Source organism: Rhinolophus sinicus, chromosome 4, assembly GCF_057876585.1.
Source record: "Rhinolophus sinicus isolate RSI-liver-muscle chromosome 4, RSI-T2T, whole genome shotgun sequence".
In the NCBI taxonomy this organism is placed as follows: domain Eukaryota; kingdom Metazoa; phylum Chordata; class Mammalia; order Chiroptera; family Rhinolophidae; genus Rhinolophus; species Rhinolophus sinicus.
The window spans coordinates 36,640,754-36,668,403 of record NC_142504.1 but is presented as its reverse complement, the minus strand read 5'-3'; the positions used below and the strand labels follow the sequence as shown (position 1 = coordinate 36,668,403).

Here is a 27,650-nt window from a genome sequence, read left to right as displayed (position 1 = left end):
TGGCATTCCTCAGGGTTTTGAAGTACAGTCCCTTCTCTGTTCACTCTGCATGCTCACTTGTGCTGGGTTATGCACCACTCCTGAAACCTCAGTCATCATTTGTGGTGATTTCCAAATCTCCATCTCTATACCAGACCCATCTCCAGAGCTTCAGGACAATACATCCAACTCTCTACTGGATAGGTTAACATTGATGTTTCTCAGGCACCTTAAATGCAGCATGTTCAAAACAGAAACCTTCATCTCACTCCCTGAACAAGCCCAGCCTGCTGCTCTTCCAGTATTACCTGTGCAGTGGAATGGCACCGCCCCCTGCCAGGTGCTTCATCCTTGACTCCTTCCTCTTCTTCACCTTCTCTATCTTCAAATACCAAGACATCTCACATATTTCTTGATTTTAGCCACCTCTGTCTATTCTTCTTGTCATTATTTTTTGTACAGACTTCCTATCATCGCTTTGCCTGATTATCATAATAGCCTCCTAACTGCTGTATCTGTCCAGTCTAGTTAACCTAGTTTTCTTCCAATCTCTTCTTCTCAATTCAAAGTGGTCCTTTATAATGCATATCTAATTATGACATTTCTCTGATTACAACACAACTGTGTCCCATTTCATTTGAGATGAAGTAATGGTACTTATGTAGCTTTAAGTGTCTTTATAACATGGTTGTATAACTCACTATCGAGTTTCATCTCTTATGATTTCCCTTTGTACTTCAGATTCTGCCTTATTGAAATTCTTTCAGTTCTTCCAGGATGGAATGGATAAATATATATAATCCAAAGGATATATGACTATATAATATCCAAAGGGGAAATATATATGTATATATAAATCTCTTTTGCCAGGGACACTCCCTTCACTCTCTCGTACTCCGTGCCTTTGATTTAGCTCACTTCTATTTAACTTTCAGTAATCCCTGCATCTTTTTTACCCTCAGAGGCATCCCCTAATTCTCCAAACTAGATAAAGTTCAGAAACCATTGCAACTTCTATATCCATGATAATGACAATGATTTTCATGGTTTAATTTTTTTTCATGTGTCTAGGGTAGAGAGAGACAGAGACTACATACTCCCTAAGGTGGACATTATGCTGATTTGGTCATAACTGCATTGCACTCCCAAGCCCCATGCCTGACATAGTGCTTGACACCATTTTTCATGTTTGCTGAATGACTAAATGCAGAGAAAGAATAAAATTCAATGTGTGTCATGTTGTCCCACAATCAACTGAGAGAAACAGGAGCAAGCCATTTCCATGTAATGCTAAAGGACTCCTTTTCACCTAAATTTTTATTGCAGATGGAATAAATTATATGCCAATGGAGTAGTGGGGGTCCTATGGAGACTTTTATGTGTTTGAGGCTTATGTGACCCCTAACACATGACTGACTGACTATATGTATAAGAGGCAATCAATAAAAATTATTACATTAATGTTTGAATGACTATTATTGGACCAAGGGAAGGAATTAAGCTCAATAAATGCAGACATGAAATTAAGAGGAGCGGTAGTTAGTGAGTATCATACTCAAGATAATCTTTGGGATAATTTCTCCTTCAGCTCTATGTATTTTAATTTATTAAACTGTTTTCATTCACTTTTCTTTATTAGAAGTTACTTATATCAGAAAATACATATTAGTACTTAGCCATTTCAACAAAGCATGAGATTTAATATAATATATGTGCTCTATACCTTATTCAAAGATATTACTAATGAAATATCAAACAAAAATTGTTCCAACATGTAGCTATCACATAGCTGTAATATGTCAGTAATTAAAAAGCACAATCTTTTCCTACAAATTCTGTATTCCTTTTATATTTCCTGTCAGGTATGGTTTACATCTTGGTAGAAAAACTAAAAACCTAATCTATTTGACACCTTTCTCTCCCTCATACCCTGGGTTTATTTACCTCCTGATTATCTCTCAAATTGGTCCCCTTAAATCCATTTCCACAGCCATTAATCTACTTCAAGCTATTGTCATCTCCTGTCAGAAGATTTGTAACCGCTTACTAAGGAGCCTATCTGTACCAACATGTCCCCTGCCAATCCATTCTCCACTCAGCAGCCAAACCAATTTGATTATGCCCTGCTTAAAATCTTCAGTGGCTTGCCAACAGCCTTAAAGAAAAATGCTCCACTCTGCTGTTTCTTCTGACTCCACCACGCTACCAAACTTGCTCTTTAGATGTCCTAATCTAATATGTAGATTTCTGGATTTGTAGTCTTTGCACTAAAATAGATGTAACCAGGATGGATTTTTTAAAGGAAAATGTTGGTGTTGTCCACAAGTATTCTGTGATAATCTGGGTTAGTCATTTATTTAGACACTAAGCTTAAAATTTTTAATAAAAACACCTTAATCCTGTCCTCTGCCTGCCCGGTTACAAGACAGCATAGTCTTTCAGACACATATTTGGATAACAGTTCAAAAGCTTAATGGACTTCACTTTGATGCTCATAGATTCTATGATGCAGATGAGCAGAGTTCCCGAAAGGAATAAATTAGTTGTTCAAGAGCACATAATGAGTTAGTAATAGAGAGAGTACATAACAAAGGTCATTCATCTCATGTCAATATTCTTTTCATTCATTTTGATTTTGATTGGAACAGGATATGTGCTCAAGAATTGTCACTGTATAGGACAGAAAGAGAAGAATCAAAGCATTAAAAAAGTGTGTAGTTTTTATCTACGATAAAATTAACCTGGTTGCAGGGTAATCTATTATTTTTGCTTTCCAAAAGCAAAGTGTAGTTTAAACTGGGAAGAGTGAAAGGAGGAAGGCGAGAGAGTTCCCTGAGGCGGTCATTGCACTAGAGTGAGTTTGGGTAAAATATACATATTTTTTAATTTATTTCTCCATAAATCTAGACTTTACATGTAATGCACTGTTTTCATGTAGTGTCTTTAAAAATGGCTTGATATTTTAAAAACAGATCAGAAATGTGAAATATATAGTTAAAATGGAATCAAAGCTATGATATAATAACCTAAGCAAAATATAGATAATAGATAAAATCAGTCTTAACCAAGCACATGTCTCAAAGAACAGGTAAGTGTTGCTAGTGAAACAAGGACTTGAAGAACTTAAAGAAAACAGTTTAAAAATATGGAGTAAAGGTTGTATACTTTACCAGTATCTTGCTCAGGTGTTTTAACAAGAAAGAATATTTTTAATCCAATGAATTGGAAATGAACTCCTATAGTAATGCATATATACAAAAGTTCAGCTAAATCACTTCCAGAAGGTATTCTTGGTATCTTTCCAAATTACGTTGGAAGAAATTATTATTGGAATAAAACTGAAGATGTCAGATGAGATGCAACCATTTTATTTTGACTTGTATTTTTAAAAGCTTCATGGACACTGGCCCAAACCTGATCAATCATATAGGAACATTTTAATATATTGAAATTTCATAATCATTTTGGTAAAAGTAAAATTAACCTTAGGAGACATTCTTACAGAATATTTTAAACAACTCATTTTAAAAATAAAGCACTGAAGACACAAATACCAAAACACCCATCGTAATTGCTTACAAGTTGCTGGCGGGGAAACGAGTATGAAAATAAACAACAGCAATATGATAGGAGAATTGCTAGAATGTGGTAGAATACCATGTGCCTAATGGCAGAAAAGGTTTCTTGAATTTGCCAGGCTTCACAGAGGAAATGGAATTTGATTGATAAGTAGAAGTTTGCTAAGATAAGTGAGGAAGGAAGTTAAAGGCAAAGAGCATGGAAATACTGGGAAATAGAAAAAAGTGTGAGAAAAGAGAATGGTGGGCACAAAACAAAGCTGGGTAGCTAAGCAAGCAAAGGTCAGAGTCAAGACTTTACAGGTCATGATAAAATGTTGCTTTTGATCCTGAAGTTGAAATGCAAGCCACTGAAGAATTTTGATCAGGGGAGTAACATTTATGGAATGCTTACTGTTTGCCGGGATCTTCACCCCAGTATTTCATGCAATACCTATAACCACTCTTATAATGCAGACACTGTTATCACATTCATTTTGTAGATGATGAAACTGAGGTTCACAAAGGTGAAGAAACAAATTACAGCTCTATAAAAAGTTACAGAACTAGGTTTCAGTACAACAATGTGATACCAGAGGTGGCTCTCTTAAACCTGTGCTATACTGCCTTTGCCTTTGATAGAAATATTACGTAGACTAGAAAGAGAGAGAAGAGGAAGAGGAGATTGGAGTGAGGGAACAGAAACAAGTCCAGACACTAGAAATACCTACTGTGGAAAATGGACGGGCTTGGATTGCTTGGCTGTCCATGATAAAATGGAAGGAAGGAAATTAGGATAATGTTCAGGTTTCTCTTGACAACTGTGTGGAGATTGGTCCATTTTACAGCAACAGGGAGTGCAAGTGCGGGCACAGACTGAAGGACTAGTGGTGGCAGGGAATGACACATTCTATCTAGAGTGTGTGGCGATGGAGATCCCTGTGGAAAGCCAGCGGGCTGCCTAGAGAAGACACTATATGAGGACTGGAACACACAAGAGGCATGATGTACTAGTGAAGAGAACACTTATAATTAAATCCAGACCCCTAACCATGATCACAATTCATCATTTAAATTGGTGAGATGGAAAGAAGGACTGCTGTTATTAACTCTTAATTTTACTGTTGACAAAACTCTTCATGTCTTTGGGTCTCACAATCTTCATCTGCAAAACAAGGGGTGAAGAGCAGATATTTGAAAGGTACCTTTGGGGGTGCTCTTTATATTTTCTTAAAAGCTATGGACTATTTATTATGTAAATCCTATCAACAGATAATTTGGAAATTTTCCTGCTTCACCACAAGAGGGAGAACTCTCATTCTACCTTGTCATTTACTATAATATAAAATAATTTAAAAGCACTTGCTATATGAGGTTGGTGATAGTCTGTTTCATTTCCAGTTCCTCATGGAAGTTGAGGGAATTCAGCAACTAGAGAAAGTTTTAACAGATTTGAAATGTTTTGTGTTGCTAAAGTTATGATAAAGTCACTGACTGTGAAAATCTATTTGTATTCAGCAATAATTCTCCATGAAGTAATCCAGATGCCTCTTTAATTAAAATGAAGACAGTAGAAATTTAAATTTACCCTGGGAATGTTTTTCTTCAAATAACATTATTTCAGTTATCTTTCAAGAAAACTATAACCTTTCTGAAAGTCTTTGGTTACTCTAAAATAAGTCTAAAGTCATCAACATGTCAGTCGATTATAAATATATTCATATCAAAACAAAAAGATTAGAATAGCGCTGGTCACACTATTTCAATGTTACGTGTTCATTAAATATGAGCATATGTTGTATGTTTGGTGTTACATGAATATTGAATGTTATATATTCAGTGTTAAAGTACTCGTTTTCTGTTTGGGTTAACTTCTGTCCTCCGGTTTTATGTAAAGTTTTATTGTAAGGAAACTATAATTCTCACTGGGTTGAGAATTACATTACTAGTCTTCCTAAGATTTAATGAGTAGCATTTTTGGACTTGATCAAATTAAAGTACACTTGTAGAGTATAGCTATAATATTTCTGCATTTTATCAAATATTTCCAAACATACATAGCTAAATGAGCGTTGTTCCTTTTAAAGACATAATATTAGTGAGCTGTATAGAATCTCAGTAATGCAACCGTTACTGACAACATATTTGTGTTTCCCCTTAGAGGCAGTATCACACTTTTAGTATTTTCAGTGACAGCAGATCTTTCTTTGAGAGGGAGTGCAATACCTAAAAACAAACAATTTCTATGAATAAAGATTAAATGTTAAGGTCACCAATCAAGTTGAAGTATACGTTATTTGGGGATCAAAAAACTAGATGTAACTAAAATATTTAAACTCCCTCTCATTTATATACCTTTTTAATTAATCTGCCATAAAAGAATCATGAAATGTTTTCAGCAATGATGTCACTGGAATAAGTATAAGCCCTCCTAAGGTGACTACTAGGAAGGGTTAATTTCATCTGAATAGACTCATTCTAGTGTGTTCACTAAAATAAATAAATACTCACATAAGTACCTTAATTTATGTGTAGTCACTTTGAGTTTATTTTCCAGTTATTTTCACAGTTGACACTTCATAAATCCTTTAAGTGTAAAATAACAGTATACCACCATGTTTCCCTGAAAATAAGACCTAGCCGGAAAATCAGCTCTAATGCACCTTTTGGAGCAAAAATTAATATAAGACCTCGTCTTATTTTACTATAATACAAGACTGGGTCTTACATAATATAATAAATATAATATAACATAATATAATACCGGGTATAATATAATATAATATAATATAATATAATATAATATAATACAATATATACCGGGTATAATATAATATAATATAATATAATACCAGGTCTTATATTAATTTTTGCTCCAAAAGACATGTTAGAGCTAATTGTCCTGCTAGGTCTTATTTCTGGGGAAACAGGGTAAGTAAATCAGTATACTAAGTAAATAACAGTATACTAAGTTATCATTTAGATATTTTCTATAACTTCTCCAAGATGACTCACATTTTTAATGTTTTCCTTTGGCTTGATGAATTAATTTTCTGTCACTATTTCTCACACCAGAAAGCATTATAAACCGATAAAAGATGTGTGCTAGACAGTGTTGAAGACACACATCTTACTGTTGCTTATACACGAATACTCAGTGACCAGCACAGTGTTTGATCTCCTAGTAAAAATTTACTAGCAGATATTTAGTAAATATTAGTTGCATAGATGAGTGAATAAACAAGTGATGAAATTACACATATATAATTATATATAATATATAATTAAATTATATATATATATATTATTATTCCTGTTGTATATATAATATTGTTACCATTACATGTACTATATTATTGTTTCAGACTGCTGATAATCATCCACCCAAAACTTAGTGGCTTAAATCATTAATATTGTTCACCAATCATTAATGTTGTTCACAAACCTGCAATTCGAATAGGACTCGTTGGGAACAGCTCATCTGTACTCCACTACTCCACACAGTGTCATCTGGTCAGCCTTGAAATCCAGGTTGACTGAGAGGCTGCAGTGTAGAATCACCTGAAGATTCACTTAATTCACATGTCTAGTGGTGCCACTGGCTGTTGGCTGGGACCTCCTCTGGGGATACTGTCTGGAAAACTGCTTGGATTGCTGACAGCATGTTGTTTAGGTTCCAAGAGCTAACAGTCAAGTGATCAAGGCAAAGTGCATGGCATTTTTATGACCTTGTCTTGGAGGTTACATGGGATCACTTCTGTTGTTTGAGGCTGGTTGAGGCAGTTACAAAGGTCGGTCTGATTTCACAATTCTATTGGTTGAGGCAGTCACAAAGGTCAGTCTGATGTCAAGGGCAGGGGATGTATAATAGAAGCCACCATGCATGGGAGGAATGTATAGGTCACATTGGAAGAAGAGCATGTGGGATGGGATATATTGCAGTGGGCAGTTTTTGAAAATATAACATGCTATGTTTTATATATCTCAATATATAATTTTATTTAGAAACTGTACTTCTATTCACTAGCAAACAAAACTTACCTTGCTAAAGGGGTTCTATCAGATCCGATGAACATTTATTGTTTCTGCTTGTTCCTGTTTCTGCTCTTTCTCTATTCTCTTGAATATGCTCGTCTGCCCTCCCAAACCTTTCCTCACATCCATTCAAAGCCTAGACCAAGGCTTACTTTTTTATTGTTATTTCTGTTTCTTTATTTGGCCTGGAGAGCATTATCTCTTACCTTCACTCATTGTGTCACTAAACATTTATTATCTATGGGTACCTGTGTCTGTTTCACAGTTCAAAGAGTAAATGACACACTGCTGACTGATATTAGGTATTTTACTAAATTGAAAAATGTTTGTACATTATGTACCCTTGTTAACCAGAAGAATCTCATTTTATCTAAATTATACTCTTTCTGTCACTAAATGTAAATGAACAGAACTTCAAGTTCAGCTAAAAGTGAAAAATGCCCTTCTGTATCTAAATCTATATTACAAAATTTAAAAATAGAAATGGTCATTCTTGAAATTTGATTCTTATATGGAACAAATGATGACAAATTATCTGCATATGACAAATTTGAGGTGCATCCTGAGATTGCTTTTTATTGCCTACAGAGACTGAAAAATCAAATAAAAAATGAAACTAAAATAAAGTATTTTTTTCCTTTAAATCTAGTCTGTTTCATAAGATATTGAAGTAACGTTACATAAGTATCATTTTAATAATGAAAATGTTAATGTGATTTATTTTTTAACACATACTATAAAGTTTTAAATGATACCCCCCCCAAAAAAAAATAACTCACACACATTAATCCTGGGTAAATGAAGGGAGAGACCAACTTGAAACAGCTCTTTTAGAAATTGCATATAATTAATTGCTTTATAGGAAATAACTAAGTTTAGATTTTGTTTTCTGAATTTAAGAATCATATGGAGATTGCTTTTACATTTGTGCTCTTAAAATCTTTCCTACATACTGCTACTAGAATAATGATTTCAAATCATATATATTTACTTTTACACATACTTACTTCAAACCTTAGATTGCAAGCAATTCAAGGGTGATATTTTTCTCCTAAATTTTGTACTCTGAGAACAAAACTGTCTTTCCTAAAATTTGGTTCTGTGGGATGGAAACTGGTCATTGACTATTCAGAGAATGAAGGAGAATCTGAATCGAGTGTTTGTTCTTTTTCAGCGATATTTTAAAAAGAAATTAAGTTATTCTATCAAAATGATATTACCATTTGAGAACTTAAACTATTCCACCTATTAAAATAATGTACTGAACTTAATATCAGGACAAACAGATACATTTTCAAGTTTAGCTCAACATACTCTGTAAAGATTAATATATTACCTTTGTGTACACTGTGGTATTCTGTTTATTTTTTAAAGAGAAGAGTAAATTTAGAAATATTTTCCTTTTATTTAAGTAGCATAAATTCCTTAACCGATTTCACCACATCGACCAGAACATCTCTCTCAATCTTAGAATTGGGACGGAGCAGGCCATACCACCTCAGAATCCAAAATGACATGTATGGGTTTATTATACATGTCGAGGAAAGTTTTTGGGTCCATGAATTCTTCAGATTTGCACAAGTACTTTATTATTTGTTCTGGGAGGAGTAATTCAGGAGCAACTTGGTGCAAGTTATCACCTGGTCCTTTACTGCTCACTTTAACAGTCTTAAAAAGGTAGAGCGCCAGTTTATGAGTTTGGGTAAGAAACTCTGTGATGACCTCTTCTAGGGATTGTGACTGTGTCACGTCGTCAAGATACATGACGGGCACTTTTATTGTTGAAACTTGCCACTGCATGAAGATCCTTGTTGGGATGTTATGGGACACGACTATAATTTTCATTCCCTGGATAAAATATTCTCTTTCCTTCGTTTCATGGTCAACGTAATCTAAAAGAATTCGGTAAAGAGTACCACTGGAGGACTCAAGGATATGCAGAATGTAAGCAGGATACACGAGCAGTACCCCCGTTACTGCTTCTCCTAGGTGGTGTTTCAAAATTGACTGAAACACTTGTTCATAGTAGTGAGCAAGATCTTTTTTTTCTATGTTGGCTGTTATCTTGGCCACTAGAAATAGCCTATGAAGAAGGAATTTCTTTAGCTGTAGTCTTTGCTTTTCTTCCTGAAAATGAAAGTAATTGGTACGTGGAACTTGAGGCATTAGGTGAGATTCCAATGGAAAAGGTCTTTCGCTCACCTTTTGGGGATGCTCTGAGAGGAACATAATGAGTCCTAATTATTCTTCTAGATAATTCCAATTTTTAGCTCATCGCAGTATATGCATTGTCAGGATGATTCTTTAGTGATGAACTGCTATTTTCATTTCTTCTGACAAGAAAAAAAAAGAGTTTACTCAGTTTGTCAAATGATACTGAATAGCAAAATCCCCTCCCATGGATATCAATAAACAATGTCTTTGACACAAAAGCGAATGTTAAAACAAGACTCAAATTATGGAGACTTTTAAAAAAAAGTTTACAATGAAATAGCTAACATACATCCTAGGTAAACCTCTCCAATGAACTGGGTTGTGGGGAGAAGAGAGAACTTAATTGAGAGAAGTTCACTCTGTTTTTATTTACCTTATTTTCTTCTTCAATTTATAGTCCATTTTTTTTCAGTCCTCATCCTTGTATCTCACACACACACACACACACACACACACACACAAAGAGAGAGAGAAAGAGAGAGAGAGAGAGAGAGAGAGAGAGAGAGAGAGAGGAGTGTATCTGCTGACACTCCCTGACAATAATGTTAAAAGACATTAAAATGTCTTTTCATTTATGTAATAGTGATTACAGATTGTCCTTGATGTGTCAAAAATTTTAAACAGTATTTTATGGTAATTTTCCAAATTTCTGTTATAAATTTAATAGGTCAATATATATATGTTTAAGTCTGGGGATATCTTAGGTCTCATTGGCTTATTTACCCTTTACTCAGTACAGAAGTTAATATGTTGCTTGGATAACAACAGTAGTAAACTTTGGAAGTAATTCATTTTGATTCTTTGTTTTTTGTTTTTTCCTGTCAACAAACCTCAGAAATGGCTTTTTCTTTTCTTTTCTATTCTTTCCTTCCTTCCTTCCTTCCTTCCTTCCTTCCTTCCTTCCTTCCTTCCTTCCTTCCTTCCTTCCTTCCTTCCTTTTTTTCTTTCTTTCTTTTCTTTTTTTCCCTGGGGGGGTTGTTGTTGGGGTCAAATAAAAAATACCTTTACTTTTAACTTTTCTTACAAATTTCTTCCCTCCAGGTCAACTTAACATTTCTTTCTCTCTTCAAGGACTTCTTTCTATTACCTGTCCATGAGGTCCTGCTTGTCCTCCATCACTCTTCCAACTGCCAGTGTGTCTTGGGCACTCTCAGCTGTCCTGTGTTCTATTCTAATTTCCAGAGTGCCCTAGTGAATCAGAATGTCAGTAGTATTAAAGGGCCAGAGCTCACTGGCAGCTCACATCTTCATTTAATGAGGGTATCTCAGCAGGCACCTCAACATCACCTTAGGGGAAATGAGGGCTTGTTTTCTGGACTGGCTTGTTTTTAGCCAGGGGCCTTTCAAAGTCAGACAGAGGGTGGACTTGAACATCTTCCTAGACATACTCTGTTCCTTTTGTCCGTAATGTAGAGAAGAGGAAGCTACAGCAGGGAGTAGTTACAAACCTTGCACACAATTCAAACATGTTCTCAATAAACTCCCTATTCTGTCTACCTGGGCTAAAGAGATATTTATGAATTAATTATAGACTATAAGAACAGATATCAGATTCTGTGTAATGGTGACTCTGTTACAGGCATACCTCACAGGTATTGCAGGTTGGGTTCTAGACCAAAACAATAAAGTGAAAATCGCATTAAAGTGAGTCACACAAATTTTGTGGTTTCCCAGTGCATATAAGAGTTGTGTTTACACTATAACATAGTCTATTAAATGTGTAGTAGCATATGTCTAAAAAATGTACATACCTTAGGTATAAAATACTCACTTGCTAAAAAAATGCTAACCATTATCTGAGCCTTCAGCAAGTCATCATCTTTTTGCTGGTTGAGAGTCTTACCTCGATATTGATGGCCGCTGACTGATCAGGGTGGTGGTTGCTGAAGGTTGGGGTGGTTGTGGCAATTTCTTAAAATAAGACAACAGTGAAGTTTTACCCCATTGATTGACCCTTGTTTTCAAGAATGATTTTTCTGTAGCATGTGATGCTGTTTGGTAGCATTTTACCCACAGTAGAACTTCTTTCAATATTGGAGATGATGCTTTCAAAACCTGCCACTGCTTTATCAACTAAGTTGGTGTAATATTCTCAATCCTTTGTTGTCATTTCAAAAATATTCACAGCATCTTCAAAAGAAGTAGATTTCATCTCAAGAAACCTTTGTATTTGCTCATCCCTAAGAAGCAACTCATTCGTTCAAGTTTTATCATGAGATTGCAGCAGCAATTCAGTCACATCATTAAGCTCCACTTCTAATTCTAGTTCTCTTGCTATTTTCCACCATGTCTGCAGTTACTTCCTCCACCAAAGCCTTAAATCTCTCAATATTATGCATGAGAGTTGGAATCAACTTCTTCCAAACTGCTGTTAATGTTGATATCTTGGCCTCTTCCCATGAATCACATGCATTTTTAATGGCATCTGGAGTGATGACTACTTTCTAGAAAGTTTTCAGTTGATTTTGCCCAGACCCATCAGAGGAATCACTGTCTATGGCAGCTATAGCCTTATGAAATGTGTTTCTTAAATAATAAAACTTGAAAGTCAGAATTAGTTCTTGATCCATGGGCTGCAGAATGGATACATGTTAGTAGGCATGAAAACAACATTAATCTCATTGTACATCTTCATCAGAGTTCTTGGATAACCAGATGCATTGTCAATGAGCAGTATTAGTTTAAAAGGAATCGTTTTCTTTATTTTTTTCTGAGCACTAGGTCTCAACAGAGGGCTTAAAATGTTCAGTACACCATGTTGTAAATGGATGGGCTGTCATTCAGGCTTTGTTCTTTTTATAGTGCACAGAGTAGGTTGAGCACAATTGTTAAGGGCCCTAGGTTTTCAGAATGGTAAAAGAGCATTGGCTTCAACTTCAAGTTATCAAATGTGTTAGCCACTAACAAGAGAGCCAGACAGTCCTTTGAAGCTTTGAAGCCAGGCATTGACTTCTCTCTAGCTATGAAAATCCAAGAGGGCATCTTCATCCAAACTAAGGCTGTTTCATCCACACTGAAAATCTGTTAGTGTAGCCACCCTCATTAATCAGCTGGATTTTCTGGGTACTTGCTGCAGTTTCTACGTCAGCACTTGCTGCTTCACCTTACATTTTTATGTTACCAAGACAGCTTCTTTCCTTAAACCTCATGAACCAACCTCTCCTTTTCTCCTTTGAAGAAATGCTTCGAATTTTTCTTCTGCAGCCTTCTCACCTCTCTCAGCCTTCATAGAAGTAATGAGAGTTAAGGCCTTGCTCTGGATTAGGCTTTGGCTTAGGGCAATGTTATTGCTGGTTTGATCTATCCAGACCACTAAAACTTTCTTTATGTCAGCAATAGGTTGTTTTGCTTTCAAATCATTTGTGTATTCACAAGAGTAGCACTCTTAGTTTACTTCCAGAATTTTTCCAACCTGGCTAACTTTGGCACAAGAGGCCTAGCTTTAAGCTGATCTCAGCTTTGGACATGCTTTCCTCACCAACCTAATCATTCCTAGTTTTTGATTTAAAGTGAGAGACATGCAACTCTTCCTTTCATTTGACCGTTCAGAGGCCATTGTAGGGTTACTAATTGGCCTAATTTCAATATGGTTGTGTCTCAGGGAATAGGGAGGACTGAGGAGAGGGAGAGAGATGGGAGAACAGTCAGTCTCTGAAGCAGTCAGAACACACACAACATTTATTGATTAAGTTCACTGTCTTATATGTGTGTGGTTTGTGGCACCCCCAAACAATTACAATAGTAACATCAAAGATCACTGATCACAGGTCACCATAGCAAATATAATAATAATGAAAAAGTTTGAATTATTGTGAGAATTACCAAAATGTGACACAGAGACATGATGTGAGCAAATGCTGTTGGAAAAATGGCGCCAACAGACCTGCTCAAGGCAGGGTTGTCACAAATCTTCATCTTGTATACAATACAACACCTGTGAAATAGAACTAAAAATGAAGTGCAATAAAATGAAGTATTCCTGTGTAAGGAAATTCTTCTATAGTGTTTTTTTTTTTTTTTTTTTAATTTAACGGGAATTTAAGTTAATTTTTTAGAATAAAAACTAATAATGCCATATCTTAAAATTGCATTCATGTGAGCTCTAAACCATGATTTTAAAGCAAGGTTATAAAATATCCTTATTTAATTTTTAAAAATTAAACCTTAGAGTACTTTTCCCCCCATAGGGTTTTGTTATCCAAACTAATTATCTGGTTTTAATAATAGACAGTGATAAATTATACCAGAAAGTGGCGCTTGAGAGGTGACTTAGTAATTCCTTAATTGTGTGGCACATATAAACTGACTACAATTTTTCACTGTCACTCACATCATCATTCCCTGAAACAATACAATCTTTCCAGTTGCACAGAAACTTGTCATTGCCCAGTCTAGGGACTGGTCTTACCCTCATTCATCTTACTGCTTTGCAGAATGTAATTATGTTGACCACAACCTCTTTTATGGCCTTCTCTCCTCTCTTGGTTTCTATGACTGTACTTCCCTGAATTTCTCCCCAAATCTCTATTTGTGGCCTAGCCCAATTTCTTCTCATACCCAACTCTGGGCAACACTGAGGCTCTGTGCTCATAAGCAGATCTTTTCTCACTCTTGCCCAAAGCTCAGCAACATCTGTTTTCCTATTTTGAAAGGGTTGGTGGGTGGTCCTTGATGTCACTCAGGCCTCCAAATTGAATCGTTGGTATTGCTGATTGGCCATGGAGACTTTCCTGCTGAGTGCACCTGTGGTGGACTCCTTCTCAATCTAAGACTCAAGGCAGATACAACTAGTTGGTTGGGTTGACAAAGAAGAAAAAAATAAAAACTGTGTTCCCATTCTAGTATTTTCTGTGTATAAAAGAGTCCCAAATTGCAATTTTATTTACAACTCTTCTTAGATGTATGTACCTCTACACTTTCAAATTTTAAATGCCAACATTTTATTATTTTTATTTCTCTTAATAAAATATTGCTTTTATGTCTCTATTAACAATTTTTCCCCCTCTCATTTCCTAGGCCAATATCCTTGGTCTTTTCATCTTTCCTAAAAGTTATTCCCCAACTCTATTCTGTGATTAAGTCTTTTTACGCACTTTGAAATGTATCATGGGTTCTTGATTTTTACTGCCTCCTTCATAGTCCTAGCTCTTTATTTGCATTATAATAAGAGCCTTCTACCCTTGGTATTTTTCTAGTGTTTTTTCACCTTACCTATTCAGCTAAGAACATGAAACTTTAAGACCTTAAGATACTAATTTTGAAAGTTTTCTGTTTACTTCACGATGATAGAATGTTAGCAGAGGTAGTACCTATTTTCGTTATGTCTGGAGTGATTTTATTTTATTTCCAATTCCCAATGATGGATTATACCAGGGAGAAAATGAGGACATGCAACTATGGTGTTTGTTACCTAACACTGACTTTGATCAAGGGTAGTGGAAAAATTTACAGGGCATTACTATCCAGTAGCCCCTTTTCAGTGAGCAAACATAAATTAACCTTTTATATATAGGTAAGCGTCTTTTTCTTCATGACTCCATTCTTACCTACAGTACAATTTTTCTACTTTTTTGCCTTTATTAAAAGGCGCTCAATTGTGATTTTCCTCCCCAGGTGTGTTTTTGTTTCTCTTGTCTTTCCTCAATATATGCCTAATAGGAAAATGATAATCTTTCGTCATTATAATTCCATATAAATGATATAAAATATTGTTAATCTATGTATTCAATTTGAATATGTCCTTCTTAATTAGTGTTGACTTAAAACATATGAAAAAGTTATTTCTACAAGTGAAAAACTGTCTAATAGTGATACTTTTGTGTTGTTCAACCTAATACATTTAGAAACAATAGTTTTATCATGATAGATAATAGTTTGATTTACATTTTCCCAATGTATTTTTCCATTTAGTGATGCATTATTCGTTGCTGGGTTGCTTCTTCCAAATTTTTTATTTCTTTGTCACCTGGCTATCTGAAACATTTAAGGGCAGCTTACCTTGTTTCCTTAACTTTCATCAACCATACTTTTAAATGTCAAGAGTAAAATTTTGAGCAAATGGCAATAGAATTAGCATGCAATTTGACTTACTGTTATATGTAATTATAATTGTATACTCTCCTTTCAATGGACACTCAAACATTTGAGTTCCCAGACGTCACAGTCCTTGTGTTACATCTATTGAGGGATAATTATTTACCCTCAGGTGGTGACTCAAGCAGAACTATTCTAGCTAGCAAATGGGATAAAGAGACATCAGTGTTTTTTCTCCCAGAGTAACCTGTTTAGAGTAGATAGCCACGTTCAGATAACTGACAAGTGACAGTACTTGAATCGGAACTTATTATGATGAGTCTTCTTTCAATTATTCTACTTAACCACCTTTGGCATCTGACTTATCTTTCATAAATAAGCAACATATATTTGTAACTCATGTCAAACAGTGCACATTAATATTCCCTATATACTTTATGGTCTGGTTTTATTATCTGGAATCAAATGTTTTCTGAAAAAGAACAATCAGTGTCATTTTGTCTTTGTAAGGCAGATAATAAGGATTAAAATGATTAAATACCATTAATTGATTATTTACCAATTGCCATGTACTAGATGCTTTTACTCATATTCATGTCATCTTCACAACAACCCTATAAAGTAGACAGAAATTTTGCCCGCAATTTACAGAAGAGGAAAGTAAACCATAGGGTGTTCAAGTACCTCGCACACATTCAAACATCCTCTCAATAACCTCCCTACCCTTTCTACCTACAGTAAAGAGAAGGGAAATGATTCCCTCTCTCTATCCATGGTCACAGGACCATTCTTTGCTCCTCTATGACATGACAGTTCCTCTGGAAATGGAGGATAACTTATGGTTTGGATAAAGTAAATTGAAAGGAGCACCCATACATCATACCTGTGATTCAGCAAAATGTCTGTACTGTCTTTATCTTTTCCTTCAGCTCATATTTATCTACACGTCTGGTATGCCAGATAACATCATAGACACTGTAAGAAATACAAATGTGAAAAACACCAGGTTCTTAATTCTAGGAGTTTAGAGGCCAATAGAGGCGATGAGATGTCCATGAATCACCAAAATGCAGGGAAAAATATAATAAATACCATGTGAATGATGTCTAGTGCTGTGGAAACACTGAGGTAGAAAGGGTGACTGGACTTCTTGGAAAGCTTAATGAAAGACTTCTTATTTGGGCATGGCCTTTGGGGAGTTGGGGAGTGACTTTGTGAATGTTTCTTGGATTTATTCCTCTGAAATGGGTGAGGACGTACATTAACAGAACTTGATTTCTGGTATCTGGAATACCAGATCCCACTTTGACCTTTCGCTTGTGCTCATGTACTAGAGCAACCAAAAACTCTAGATCACTTCCTGTGTTTTGATGTATCTAAACAATCAGTGTAAGAGAATCCTTGGTCTAAATAAATGGCTAACAACTTGGATAGAACATTTCACTAAGGGCACATACATAAACTATTAAGTAGACATTATAAACTTGGTTTAGTAGAGCAAACCAGAGTGAGTATAGTTACCAAATCACTAGATATTTGAAGATTTATTATAAAGAAAACTGGATTACTGTTCTTGCATTGCCTCTTTGCCAAAAACATTATGGAGCAGTGTTTGGTAATTATTTGTCAGGAAGAGTGCAGGCTAGGAATACTTTGTTATTTAATTCAAACATTTAACATATGTCTGCTATTTGTAAAAAAATGTGCCAGATTCTGTGTACATATTCTTGTGAATCAAATATTTTATTTGCACATGAAAAACTCAGTTTTATAAGTGTAGCTTAAAGTCTCCATGATTATATTTAGTATGAGGGCTGGAGAGAAGAAATACTATAATAAAGACATAAGCAATGAACATTGAACACGTAAGATGTTGAAACAATTAAACCTCTCTGGAAGAATGAGCATTTAAGCTGGGTATAAAAAGAAGTGATTTGTGTCTGGTGGTGGGGACAGGGGATGAAGGGCGGGACAGAGATGGGGATCAGGGGAGGTATGGAACAGACTCTGTAAGGATGAAGAATAAAGGACAGAAGGCATATGTTACACAATTGGGAAATGTGGCACTTCATGAAGAAAAGGGCAAAAGTTTGGTTTGGCTAGACTATTGTTCTCAAACCATAGAATCTGCAGGTTTGTTGAATTGCAGATTCCTGGTCTCTAGCCCTAAAGGGTCTGAATAAATATGATTAAAGTGAGGTCCAATAATTTGCATTTTTGACAAGCATTCTTCCAGTGTCTCTAATGCTTTCACTTTAAGGAAGAATGGGCAGGCTTGTGGGGACGTAAACCTTGGCTGTCTATTAGAATCATCTGGCAGGGAATTTAAAAAAACACCTCCTGGTTCTTATTTAATTAATATGGAATGGAATTATATACCAGTGAAAACCTTTCCAGGTGATTCTAAGAGTAGCTTGGAGTAGAACTGCTGGCATAGGCTAGTGGGTGAGCAGTGTGATGAGTGGAAAAGAAAGGAAGTTGCAGCAAGTATGTGGAGGATTCAAATGCCACACTCACAGGTATGAATTTAACTCTTTGGTAGTAGAAAAATCACTGTTTTTTTGTTTTTGTTTTTTTTGAGTGCCTATAATTTGTGTTTTAGAAAGTTGCCTGTGAAGTACACAGGAATTAGATGGGAAATACTGGAGGCAGCCTGAGTACTTTTAAGAATTCTCCATTGGCAAATGAGTGCTCTTATCTTTTGTCTTTTGAAGAGTAAATTGATTCAACTTTTCTGGAAATTAATTTACAATATGGATCATGAACTTAAAAATTTCATACTCTTTGACTAGATAATGCATCTTCCAGGTACATACCATAAAGGAATAAAATTATTGACAAACGTTTTAATGTAAAGATGGTTATTATGGGAATTAAAAGAGAACTTAAAAAAATGGAATAGATATATTAATTATGAAATACTGTTGTACCCTGAAACCATTTTTGAAAACTATTTTAAATACATGCTAAAACAGTTATTCTCTGAAGTAAATAATATAATACATAAAATTATATATAGCAGGTGATACAAATTTTATTTTAAAAAGAGATATAGAAAACAAAGTAGAGAGAAATCTAGCCAAATGTTAAAATTGATAATATTTGTTTTGCATTTTCTGACATGTCTACATTGTCATTCTGTTTAGAAAATAAATAACATTAAAAATCCTTAATGCAGTGATAATGCTTTGGTGAAAGGTAATACATGTGTCGCTATTTGTGAGTCTGGGATAGTCTAGCTTAAGAGTCTGCTGATGACTAGAACTTGTAAAATGGCCGATCCTGGACCAGGCTGAACAAAGAGGAAAAACACTCAGGAATGTTTGGGCCGACTGACTGACAAGATATGAAGACATAGAGTTGGAAAATGGAGCAGTTATAAACGCATAGTACAGGAACCTCAATCCAGAAAAACCTTGCATGAAGTGAGATCTTTTTTGTATGACCAGCCTAAAGGATACTCCTGAGAGAAAGTTAAGTCTTTAAAGATTTTTATTCCAGTGGACATTTACAGTCTGAACTGAGGCAGTTACTAAGATACAAGTCATCACCAATGTAGACGTGACGTATTCTACTGTATGTGGGAGGTGAGATATCCAGGGATTTAAAGCTGACTCTGGGCTGGAATATCAGCAACTAGGATGACTGAGGTTTGTTGTTGTTCTTTGTTTTTGTTTTAATACAGGTGGAGGAATAGAAGAAAAACAGTTTGTATTTATTATATAACAAGTAGTTTCCATAGAAATCTCCAAGTTAAATGCAATTAGAGTCTGGAGATCTAGAGAAGTGTGGATTATGATGCAAATTTGATGGTTCTGTGCATTGAGGGAAGGGTTGAAACCATGGAAACCAATGTGTTTGTTGAGTGGTCAAAGACTAGACCACTCCTTGAAACACGGGCAATAAAAAGAATGAAAGAATTCTGATAATAAATTGTAGAGAAGCAGGATTATAGGGTAATTATGCTAAAGTGATCCTAGATTTTTCTCTATTAAAAAACTAGCATGCTGCTTTTTTTATTATTAAATTTATTGGGATGACATTGGTTAATAAAATTATATAGGTTTCAAGTACACATTTCTATAATACATCATCTATATATTGCAATGTGTGTTCACCCAGAGTCAGTTTTCCTTCTACTACCGTATATTTGACCTTCTTTTCCATCTTCTACCACTTCCCCTCCCCCCTTACTCTCTGGTAACCACTAGCTCAACTTCACTAGCTATTAGTGAAACGCAAATCAAACCCATAACGAGATGAGATACCACCTCACACCTGTTAGAATAACTCTCATCAAAGACAAGTAATAACAATTGTTGGAGAGGCTGTGGGGAAAAAGGAACTCTCATACACTGCTGGTGTTTTTTCATTTTCTTTGTTTTTTAATTGCTGTTGTGTCCAGCCAGGAAGGTGGAGTCTGAAAATAGAATGCAATATTGCATGTTTTGAAAATGTTTTAACAGCTATGGAAGGCAGTGTGGAGTTTCCTCAAAAAATTAAGAATAGAATTACTATATGACCCAGCAAGCCCTCTCCTGGGTATCTACCCCAAAAATGTGAAAACATTTATCCATAGAGATATATGTGCTCTGATGTTCATTGCAGCTTTATTTACGGTGGCTAAGACATGGAAACAACCAAAATGTCCTTCCATAGATGATTGGCTAAAGAAGATGTGGTATATTTACACAATGGAATACTATTCTGCCATAAGAAAACATGAAATAGTGCCATTTGCAACAATATGGATGGATCTTGAGATTGTTATGGTAAGAGAAATAAATCAGACAGAAAAAGTTAAGAACAATATGATTTCACTGATATGTGGTATATAAAACTGAAAGCAACAAAAGGAACAAGACAAACAAAGAAACAAACACTGATAGACACAGACAATATTTCAGTGGTTACCAGAGGATAAGGGGGCAGGAAGGTGGTAGATGAGTATAAAGGGGATCAAATATATGGTGATGGAAAGAGAACTGACTCTGGGTGGTGAACACACAATGTGAGATATAGATGATGTATTACAGAATTATACACCTGAAACCTATGTAACTTTAACTTTGTAACTTTACTAACCATTGTCACCCCAATAAACTTTAATTAAAAAAAAATATTAAGATTGTTCTATACAGAAATTTTGGAGACTTCAAATAACACTAACCTCTGAATTATGTTTACTTTTCTTCTTTTATCAGATTTATTTTCTGCTGCTTTGGCAGATGAAAGAGCTCTAAAGACATGACATATGTACTGGTGCATATTATGTCAGGTGACATAAACACAATAAATCTTAATTTAATTTTTCTGACTTTAAAAATCTTTGACAACAGCAAAGTTGCTTTCTACATACAAAGATAATTACCTTTGTAATTATTGCAGTACAAGTAGCTACTCTTGTCCTTATAATCTATTATGATAAAACACATAGTCAATAAGTTAATATCTATTTTAGTGCTTGCTTTTTGTTTAACTTTGATTAATGTGCCGTGTGGAATGGAGAAAATTAAACTAATAGAAGTTTAGAGTTGGAAGGGAATTTAGCACCACTGACATAACACATTCCTTTACCACTTAAGGAAAACAAGGCACAAAGAGGCTAATTGATATCACTGCCCTCAAATTTCTTACCTTATAGTAAGGTTGACAAAAACATATTTACACGAAATAGCGCGATGATATTTCTTACTACAGTATTTTTTAGGAAATATGATAGATGTTTCAGGAAGTAAAGTGGTGGCTAGAGCTATTCAAGAAAACAGTCATAGGAATTTGAATTCTGTGATGCTCAATAGAGAACCCTTACATGTTTTTGTACAGAGAAATAATGTGATGGGTACCACATTTAATGGTGTTAATAACTATTTAGGATGTTTGGGAAGACAAAATCTTAGAGTCAGGAATGCCTATTAAACATTGTTGTATTCCATATGTATAATGAGGATTTAAGCCAGAATTTAAAACTTGAAAAAGTATTTCTTTTTAAAGTAAGAGTAATATTAATCTAAGTCTAAGTAACTATATTATTTTTATTTCCTGTAACCAGAGCAGCAATATAGTAAAAACAACATACTAAAATATTTTTAAAGATTGTCTATGCCCTAAATATCTAAACAGATTTTCTTTAATTTATCCAATAAGCTTTTATTATCCTTCAAACTTTTCAGCCTACACTAAATTTAAAGCCCTTTTGCCCATTCTACTTCAGGACAACTCCCTATTTCTTCAGAATCTACCCCTAGTAACATTAGCAGTTATGGGTATTTTCAGAGTTGGATGGGATAATAAAAATCAGTGGTTTTTTGTGTGTGTTTCTTTTATTCAATTTATTGGGGTGACATTGGTTAATAAAATTATATAGGTTTCAAGAAAACAATTCTATAATGCCTCATCTGTATATAGCATTGTGTGTTCACCACCCAGCGTTAGTTCTCCTTCTGCCACCCTATATTGGACACCCCTGTACCCTCTTCTACCACCCCCCTTACACTCTGGTAACCATTAAATTGTTGTCTGTGTCTATAAGTTTTTTTTTCTGCTTGTTTGTCTTGTTCAGTTATTGCTTTCAGTTTTATGTCCCACATTCTATGTGGGTGAAATCATATGGTTCACGACTTTTGCTGTCTGACTTGTTTCGCTTAACTTGAGATTATCCTGCTAAATATCATTGTTTTAATATGTGTAATCATAAGGCACAATTACATTTTTGTGGAGTTATAGATAATGAAAATATTCTAGGGTAACTACTTCATTTGGGAGGACAAACTCCCAGGGTCTACAGTAACATCACAGAGGGGGAGTATAGGCATTTGGTCTTCCAGCATCATCCTTCAGCTGGCATCTGCTAGAGATGCATGAACGCCGTTCTGGTTCATGCCTCATCTGTCACTCTAGTTCCTAGTCTTTGTGGCAGGCTCCTCTCAGCTGTGTATGTGCCACAGTTGACTCATGTAAAAGTCATTTTAATGTGGATACTTATTCCAGTAGAGACCCTAGACAAAGTTATCTTGGACGCTCTGTGCCTTGTGTGCTGGAATATGGAAAAATAATAATTTTGTGTCTCTTTTAGCCTTGAGAAGTTCTAAGTGTCACATTTTGTAAGATATTGACTGAACTAACTAGATGATCTTAGCTCCCAACCCAATGATCTAGTTAGTAGAAATAATTATGTTTCTATACGAATATTTTGTATTCTTATAAAATTTTTCAACTGGCTAAACCACTTCTGTTCAGTTGGGATGTACTCAGAAAAATCCAACTATTAATAATACAAGATGAATAAAAACATGATTATAAATGCATAATTCTCAAAATCACACAACAAATGTCAGGGTCAAATATAATATTGTTCGGACAACCTACTCAAAATTATCAATGTTTATTAGCCAAAAAACTTGAGTATTTATTGTACTTGCTGTGATTAAATTTGTTTATAAATATAATTTTTATTGTGGATATTTGGCTTTGAAAGAGCCCGCATTTTTGTTGTTGTTGTTGTTATAGTTTAATAAGTTATGGTTGTTGTTATGGTTTAATAAGTAGAGTAACTTTTTTATCATAAATAGAGCTGAAAGTGTATGATTAATTTCATACCTGGCAATTTTATAGAACCTTTTTACAAGATAAGGAAATAGCCTGGCCTAGTTACTGTTTGAAGATCTCTAATCTTCTTCCTAAAATATTGCACCTATCTACCATGGACCCATATCAATGTTTATCTGTGTGTGTGTGTGTGTGTGTGTGTGTGTGTGTGTGTGTAACTTTACAATAATAAGATAGCACCACAGTCTAAAGAAAGGATACGTTTAATCTTCGAGTCTTATAAAGGCCTTTTTTGTTTAGGATCAAACAGGGTTGTGAAAAGTGAAGTTAATCAGTTTCCAGAGGTGGATGCCAATGGTGTGACTTGTGTTCCGTAATTCATCTTTAGTTGTTAGAAATTTGCCTCCAGTGATATATTTGAGAACCAGATCAGTCTTACATTTTTTTAGGTCGATCTCTAACACATATACTTCATAAAAGGAGTTAAATTCTTCTGCATCATGTTTTTATTATATCGGAATCTAAAGGGCCTCGTGCATATCTTTGCCTTTAACAAGCTTTTTCTTTGTGAATTAAAAAATAATCAATAGCTTTGTTGACTGAAGACAACTTTGCACTTTTAACCTATACTTTTACATAGCTGATTTTTAGAAAAAGAAAATCTTTTCAGGGAAAACTACAGGATAGTCATACTATGCAAAAGTTTTAAAAATGATTACTAGGTTGTGAATGCTGTTGTCTCTTTAACTTACTAATTTGTTTTAAGTGGCAAAATTTTACTGTCATATTTTATAGTTAAGACATTTGTATGCAATGAAATATAAAAGTGGGCAATGAAATGAACAAAACAACTTTATGTTATGGAAAGCAAAATTAAAGAGGATATTTGCATTGGTAGGATGATGGTAAATTAAAATAAAATTCAACCATACTGTACAGGGAGCTAGATTAAATTTTGAATGCTCTGTGTTACGTGAGTAGAAAAGAATGAATCCTCTGAATATAATATATGAGTGGAGAGAGTGCTGCTGAAGCAGTATCTTGGAAATGCCATTAGTGTGTCTGAATCCAGCACCTATTTATCTTAAATTAATCATTTTTTTCTGAGTAGGCAGGTGGTAATCCTGTTGCTGGATGCCAGTGTCTTTTTATTCATGTCCCAGCTTCATGAGAGCTATAAAATATGAAGGATCTCCAGGTGTAACTCTTCTGTAAGATTATGGGCTGCTTTTTAGATTTCTCAACTTTTGGGGGGGATTGAGAACCAGTAAATAATTGTTTTTAAAGTAAATCTTTGAGCATAATTAAGTCTATTTTTCCTTTCTGCCCTCAGGAGGGTATACACAAGGTATTCAAAATATAAGGCAGCATTTTTTTTCTCCTCCATTATTAAATTCTCTAGCCAAAGGAATTCCTATAATTGAAATGGAAAAGGCATTTTTAGGGTGTTAACCTCTCTGGGTGTCAGGACTCTGTTGTCAGTGCCAGCTGAAGGGTGAAGGGCAGCATGGTGGCCGCAATGCAGCTAACTCCATGTGCCCATATGACACCACCTCACGGGCTGAGCATTTGAGCTTGAACTTAAATACATTCTCTTTCCCTCTTCTAAAAGGTGGGCTGGAGAAGTGGTCTGATTGTTTAAAAGAATAAAATTTCTTTCCTAGGCTTTGTCAGCAAGTGCTATAGTATCAATTTGCCAGGGGTAGAAGATCGGGTAGCAAGAAGAGAGTGAGATCTCCTTGTCCCCAAACTGAACAGTGTACCAGTGATTTAACCATCTTTTCAATCCTGCTTTGTACCTCCCAAATATATGTGCATACAAACGTAGTTGTCAGGAGAAAGACTTTAGACTTTGTGACTGCCAGCTTTGAGAGATACATAAAATTCATTAAATGTTGCGTTTTATATGTATATATGCATTTAAAATGTTATTTCATTATTTTGTATTTTATACAGGGTCAATTTCTTCATGTTTTTTAATATAAATTTCCTTTAGCAATCTATGCTATCCACATTATTCTGTAGAAATTCAGCATAACAAAATATAACTTGGACAAAAGCTAGGTATGGAAATTACACTTACTGTGTTAAATACCAGAAAACCAATGCAGATTTTCATGTCAAACTCTTTTCTTCTATACTATAAATTTAAAATATTGTCAAGATATGTTATTATTAGTAGTATATATGTGTATGTGTGTATATACATACATATATATATATATATATATATATATATATATATATATCAGACTGTAAGATATATTCTCAGGGTATATTTTATATATAATAAACATATGTTTGTATATAATATATAATATATGATATATGTATATAGAGATATACAATATGAAATGTACAGGAAAGCTCCTAGGGACCTCTGGCCAATCCATGTGTACACAAGCCCCTACACCTCAGAGTCAGCAACTATGAGTCAAATTCTTTTCACACTTAGAATCTCTCTGACTTCCTCACCAGACTGTCCAGGATAATCTCCGTATTTTAAAGTCAATTGATAGTTGTTTCATCTTGTACTTTCCCTGCCTCAGCCCTGTTATCAGCTATTTCTCCAAAGAGCCCTAGTTTTAGTCGAGAATGATATTTAGAAATTAGCATTTGGGCACTAGGCCCACCAGATGCTGTTGAGGTGAAACTGATCCTAGGTCCTCCTTAGTGGGCAGTTTACACTTAGTCTCTCTGTCTCTCTGTCTCTCTGTCTCTCTCTCTCTCTCTCTCTCTCTCTCTCTCTCTCTCTCTCTCTCTCTCATTGGTATTTCTATATTTATATATATTAAAAACCATCAGTTTGTGATAATACCTCCAATTCCAGTCCATCACCACAGGGTGTGTTCTAGTTTTCTCTCTTTTCATATTTCTAACTCCTTTCTTTAGTAGTAAGACACCTGGCCCCGCTCTACACGTAGATTATCTATTCACCATGCTTGAGCTCCATCATTCCATAAAAAGGTGCCTTCCACTTGGGCCATTAGCACTGCCCCATCTAATGGCTTTTTGACTGAATAGTCCATGAAGGGAACAGAAGAAAGGGAAAGGGTAAAGAGATTATTAGTACCATTTTTTTTTTCCTGTTTAAAACACTTTCATTATAATTGCCTTTAAAAAAAATAAACCTTTTATATTAGAATACTCTTAGGTTTACAGAAAAATTATAATGATAGCATAGAGAGTTCGGGCATACCCCACATCCAGTTTACCTGTTGTTAACATCTTACATTAGTGTGGTACATTTGTCACAACTAATGAACCAATATTGATATATTTTTATCAAATAAAACCTACGCTTGATTACCGTTTCTAGTAACATTTTTAAAGGGGAGTAAAGGATTTTATCCATGTGTCTTTAATTTACCCTTTATGTTGCCTGTAATTTCTCCCTCTGGACTCAACTGTTATTCAAATAGAGGAACACGGAAATTGCTGATGGGTTAGGAATTCCCTAGGAGATCATCCTCTTCATTTATGGATTTTCTGGGGTTTTGTTACAGCAACCTAGGATCTGTAACCAAGTGTGCTTTGTTTTTTACTGGACAGATAATCTTCTGAGATAAGGACTATAAAGTGCCTGGCACAGTGCCCAGGCCACTTTATTTATCAGGCCCCAGAGGGATAGAATTAAGGGATTGTAGGTTTTTCAGTGGCCTGCCCCCCACCCAAAGAAAAGTTAAAGACCAAGAAATAAACTCATTCCCTGAAATTATGAAAAGAAAATGGCAAAATATACAGGAATAAATGTTTTATTAAATGTCTATGAAGCATAACATTATGTTAACCTCATGAATTGTTGAATTTAGTATTAATAAAAATGTCATTATATTTGAAGACAATCTGTAGGTTAGGTTTTCTACATAGTGATTGCTGAGAAATTAAAATTTATCCTAATTAAATGCATGACTTATAGCCAATAATTTCAAAAGCCAAGTGATAATAGTTACTAATTATGACGATTTTTCCCCAGTTGAAATTATTTCAATGTGGACAGCAGAGAATTTTAATATACTTGTTAGAATACCTATAACAATCATTATAATTTCCCATTTAGGATATACTGAGTGATCAGCAAATACTTGTCTTACTCTGTATTTGAACAAATATTTTGTGCCAGGGGAATAATGAGTTGATAATGTAGAAAATACACTCTTTGGCAAATTCTAAGCTATTTGGTGGCTTTAGTTCATCTTGAGATGTTTCTACAGTATAGGCTATAATGAGAAAAAACCTAGACTTGTGGTCAGGAACATTGGCTGATTTTCTGCTCTACCACTT

General features: G+C 34.9%; 2 protein-coding genes across 2 annotated transcripts in view; one reads left to right on the top strand and one right to left on the bottom strand.

The window, feature by feature from the left end:
* ZNF804B (zinc finger protein 804B) overlaps positions 1–27,650 on the top strand; it is a 467,621-nt gene that overhangs the window by 23,165 nt on the left and 416,806 nt on the right. The gene's annotated exons all lie outside the window — the stretch shown is intronic.
* TEX47 (testis expressed 47) lies at positions 9,039–9,800 on the bottom strand. The gene has a single exon (XM_019716425.3). The coding sequence runs from the start codon at positions 9,798–9,800 to the stop codon at positions 9,039–9,041; it is 762 nt and encodes a 253-aa protein (XP_019571984.3).